At 40.5% G+C, this 5,000-nt stretch overlaps 1 protein-coding gene across 6 annotated transcripts in view; it reads left to right on the forward strand.

The window, feature by feature from the left end:
• LOC113810803 (uncharacterized) overlaps positions 1–5,000 on the forward strand; it is a 10,721-nt gene that overhangs the window by 788 nt on the left and 4,933 nt on the right. For 4 of the 6 annotated variants that reach the window (XM_070131918.1, XM_070131916.1, XM_070131913.1 and 1 more), the window contains exons 2-7: positions 1,475–1,698; positions 2,252–2,400; positions 2,554–2,833; positions 3,044–3,267; positions 3,568–4,798; positions 4,910–5,000. The exon at positions 4,910–5,000 is cut by the window's right edge and continues 53 nt beyond it. In XM_070131918.1, coding sequence (XP_069988019.1) covers positions 1,475–1,698; positions 2,252–2,400; positions 2,554–2,833; positions 3,044–3,267; positions 3,568–4,798; positions 4,910–5,000 — 2,199 coding nt within the window. Of the gene's footprint in view, positions 1–479; positions 605–1,474; positions 1,699–2,251; positions 2,401–2,553; positions 2,834–3,043; positions 3,268–3,567; positions 4,799–4,909 lie in introns of those variants that run through there. The other 2 variants (XM_070131914.1, XM_070131915.1) reach the window with 1 other exon arrangement.

The raw sequence follows: 5,000 nt of genomic DNA on the forward strand, positions 1-5,000 counted from the left end.
TATATATATGTGTGTGTGTGTGTGTGTGTGTGTGTGTGTGTGTGTATACATGTCTATGTTTTCGTGTGCATGTGCACGTTCGCGGGCCATTGCAATAACAGTAGCAACATACTCATGTTTTTTTTTGTATCTGTGTTGAAGTACTACTGATCATTCTAAATCCCGAAGTGATTATAAATATGTTTTTTTTATATACAGAATAGCAGAATATAACTAGAAAACTAGTTCAGTCAGTCGCGGCTAAACCACTATTTGAAAAATATTGCGTGCACAATTTACATGACGTTCGATCTTGTCGCGGTCTTCTGCGGTTCACGTCACCAATGTACTATTATTTCTATAAATTTTATTAGTAATGTTACTATTAGTACCATTAAATATCAAAGTGTGTACATTAATGATAACGAAAACAAATGACACATAAATGATAATTTGTGTGCGCATCTCGCCCGTCACCCGTCCCAGTTCTCGTCGCTGATTGGTCAGTTCAAAGAACGTAAACATCGCATCTGATTGGTCGGTTCAAAAAGGTAAACATCGCGCTCTGAGACAAACGTGAGGGAAGGGAGGGCTCGGTTTTCTTCACAATTATGGATCAACAAAGGTATTTTACGAAATTATTTAATAATGGTAATGTGAAATGTGAAGTTGTCATGCACGTGAGAAGTTTTGCGATGTTATATAATAGGTTAAAGGCGGAAAAATAACATTTCCTGTTGGTTTCAGTTTTTGAAGTCCACTTTGTGATTGTCAATGTGACGTTACGTAAAAGCAGTAGAATTATGATAAGGAAATGTTTTGAATAAAGGATTCTCTGTTTTTAGAAATTCGATGAAGCTGATATTACTTGCTGACAGTTGATATTTGGTGAAACTAACGAAACACGACAAAGTAATTATCTATAGTGCACAAAATATGTGGATGAATACCGTAGACAGTGACGCTCAAGAATTTGGAGAATTTTTTTTATTATTTCTTGTGTCATTAAATCCTATTGCTGTAGACAGAGTGGTCGTGTGTTCCAAACTGTAGTGTGTGGCAAGAGGGCCTTTCCTTAGCTGTTGTGCACAAAACGGTTTTGCACACTAGCACTTAGTTACATGTGAATTCCTGTTGTTTTATCACTTTTTTGAATCTATATTACAATGGGATGCTAATGCCAACCAAACTAGTGAAAAGGCACTGGGAAATGTATTGTTCTTTGTGCTTTTCTTGTGTAAATAATTGATATTTGCCACAATAGATGAATCAATATCAGGTACCAAAGTAGGTGTCCTATGGCATGTTAATTTCATCAACATTTGCAGAGAATTTAGGAGGTATCTGGAACTGATAGCAGGTCTCGTTAATATCTCCCTCTCCCTCTCTATGTTTTAGAATTTTATTGGACCAGGCTTTTGAATTATAGAATGCTAAAGTAAACTTTAAGCAAATTAATTACGCATGGAGATGCTTACTGAGGATCACATTGCAGGTACAAACGCAGGGGCTTGCAATTTACATCAGCAACAGATTCCCGTGCACTGAGAGCTATCCAGCACAGGGAGAGCCAACGATCACGCAGGGAAAATGCCATTACCCAGCGTCGCCAGATTGGCTCCCTGGAGGACTCAGTGGACGAAGGGCGTCCCCAGCGTAACATGAGTTTTTCTATCCTTGAAGAAATGCCAAAGAAGAAGAGTCTGGAAGAACTGGGAAGTGAGTCACAGTGGTTTTTGTCTTTATTGCTAGCAGTAGCCATGGGTTTTTCGTCTATAAGGTGTGTAGGCCTAGGTGGAAATACCAATTATGAGATACATGTGTACTAGCAGTGCTTCAAGTTGTAGGGAAATATAGGGTAACTTTAGACAATGTGGATGCACTTTATAGAAACAAAGTCCTCAAGTCCATGTTACTATTTTTTCAAAAAATTAAGTTGCTCTGAGTGGGCACTGGTACTGCCTGAGGGGAGGGCTGCTTGGGTGACTTTTGTCCTCTATAAGAATATCATCTTCAATTTGCCCCTAGCTTAGTGCATCCACAATTAACCATATGTATGTAAGAATATATATTTATTGGTTTACTAGAAGTGCATTTTGGATCATTTGATATGGTACCTTTGATTAAGTAGTGTCTGCAAATTCAAATTCAAATCCAAATACTTTAAATATATTTCCACTGGATAGCCATATTTTTTATTATTTTATTACTGAATATACTGTGCTTGCTGAGATTATATAGATCTCTTATTTTTATTATTATTTTTTTACAGGGGAACGTTATCAGCAACTCCTTAAATGGAAGGAAGAAAAGAGGAAGAGACTAGAGAAGGAAAGGAAGGTACGAAAACCATCCTTCAAAACAGGAATTTTCCAGCCAGACACGCCCAAGTATTTAGTTTCTATGGACGATGGAGAATTGGTAAGGATTTGATATGGTGGACCATTTCTTTTAATTTTATTGTATATATGAATTAGGCTTATATATTTATATTCTATCCATAGTATTGAAAGGACTCCTGGCAAAGCTTATTTCTTTTCCTCAGAGTTATGTAAAGTCATTTTTGTCCCACAGTCCCAGACCCTCAACAAAACCCCTGGGAGGCCAACTCCATTCAAGTTCCTGGTCAGGTCCTCCAAGAAGTCTGGTGAGACTCCTGGAACTTCTGCGCAAAAGCCGCTCAGGTTCTGCACGGGAGTGACCCCTGGAGTGTCCACTTATAGGCGGTTACCCACCTTTGGCATGGGCACAACTCCAGATCAATCATTACAGAGAGCTGGTAGGCAAAATTCAGAGGTTGGCTCAGCCAAACCAGCCCACAGAACTCGTGCTGCATTGAAGGCTAGCAGGAAAGGTATGTTTTTTTCTTTCCTGTCCTTTTCTTTCTTTCTTTCTTTTTATGTGTTCTTTTTTTCTGAATCTATTTGTTTATTTAATTTTTCATCTTGATGTGAAGGATGATGGAATTTATTCATGAATTATGAAGAATGATTAATCTTGTTTTGTTAAGCAAGTGCTCCTACCCCTCAGTAGATAAAATAGTATATATTATTCCTGAATGCAGAAAGAAATGAGATTGCAGCTAGGAAGGGACCACTCCGTGGCCGCCCGTCAAAACTGCGGTCAAAGCAGACAGAGGCCGAGGAGTTGGGAGTGAAGCCATTACCTCGTACACCACAAGCACTTCAACGGCCACGTTTCAGCAAAGCCATCACACATGTGGCTGATACAAGAGATGCTCAAGAGCCCTCTTCCTTTGCCCCAAGTGATTTCACTTTTGAATTTAATGTAAGTGGTCTATAGTGTAGTAATATGATTATAGGATATGTGGAAGTGTACTTTTAGGTAGCTTGCTTAGTGACAAGTTTGTAGCTAAAGAGAATTGTTTAGTATTTGATAAAGCTTTAGTTGGGTATGCTTTAGTGCTCATATATATATATATATATATATATATATATATATATATATATATATATATATATATATATATAATTTTTTTTTTTTTTTTAATTATTATTATTATTATTATTATTATTATTATTATTATTATTCTAATGCTATTACTAATAAGAATATCTGTAATTCAAGGTGCAACGAGCCCTTAGCCTGATACGTTCATGCACGGAAAATGATGCCAGTGAAGACCATAATGAGCCAAGTCCCCCAAAGAGGAGGAGGAGCAGACGTTCCTCCCAATACAGCAAGAAAGAGGAAGATGTGCAAAATCCTCAACAGGAAGAAATCACTAAGGGTTCCCCCCAATCCCTGCCTCATGTTGAGTGTGTCTCCCAACAAGAATCTGATGACAGTAGCACCGGTACATATGTTGTTGGTGACCAGTGCATTGCTGACAGTGAGACCTTGCAGCAGTCAGGCTGTGAATCTGCTGATGGTGATGTTGAGGCAGACTTGCAGGAGGAGCTGGAAGCTAGTGTTGCAGAAGAGGAAGAAGAGGCCCAGGAAGAGCAGAAAGCTGAGGAACCCATGTCAGAAGAAGAGACTCAGGATCAGATTCCTCCAGGTGACGATGTTGACAGCAGCAGGAACACAGTGGAAGCAGAAGAGCCACAGGTTAAGGAGGCTCTTACCCTTGAAGCTGAAGAAAATGTGGAAGGAGAATGTAAAACCATGGAAGAGGAAGATTGCGCCTTGGAAGACAATGAACCTTTATCTCTCCACCTCAGTTCAGAAAAGACCACACACACCAGGAGAAAGAGTAAAGCGAAAACTCCAGCAAGACGATCAACAAGGAGGTCAATTGCATGTTGTGGCGAGGGTATAACACCCACATTGTCCAGACTTCGCCCTCGAACGCCCTGTAGCCGCTCCACACGCCGTTCGTTGTCTGCCCACTGTGACTCGCCTGTTGAAAGGGTGTACACGCCACTGCGACAGGCTTCCTCAAGGAGGAGGAGCACCAGGCGCTCAGTTGGCAGCGCCCTGAAGCTCAAGAACATAAGTGAAGCCCCCATTACAGACATCCCCAAGTTCAGCTTGCCATGTGAAAGTAATGCTGAAGGGGAGGACCGTGAAATCTTGGAGGAAGAGGGAGTGATGGAACCGCTGGAAAACCTTACGGAGGTATGTGGTGAGGATGATGCCATGGCAGAGTCAACAGATGCTACAGCGACCAAAGTCACTGCTGCAGAAGATAAGCCAGAATTTGCAACGCCCAATCAGGTTGCATTCAAGAAGTCCCAAAAAACTCCATCGTCTGAGAAAGCCAGTGAATTAGCAACACCCATTCAGGTTGCAACTGGGATGTCCCAAACAACTCCATCTGAGAAAGCCACTGACTCCCTCATTGATGCCACCCCGAGTAAGTATTAAATGAAATAAGTAATATGATTCTACAGTAAATTTCATATATTAGCAAATAGATTTGATCATCATTTTGCCAATATCAACTATGAACTCATACTGTCCTTAGGGAGCCACGGACGACGTTCAAAGGTGTCATGGATGGTAGAGGGAAGTCCCTGGATCAACACTGCTCGTCGCTCCTCCCAGAAGAAGAGGCG

Source organism: Penaeus vannamei, chromosome 17 (assembly GCF_042767895.1).
Source record: "Penaeus vannamei isolate JL-2024 chromosome 17, ASM4276789v1, whole genome shotgun sequence".
NCBI lineage: Eukaryota > Metazoa > Arthropoda > Malacostraca > Decapoda > Penaeidae > Penaeus > Penaeus vannamei.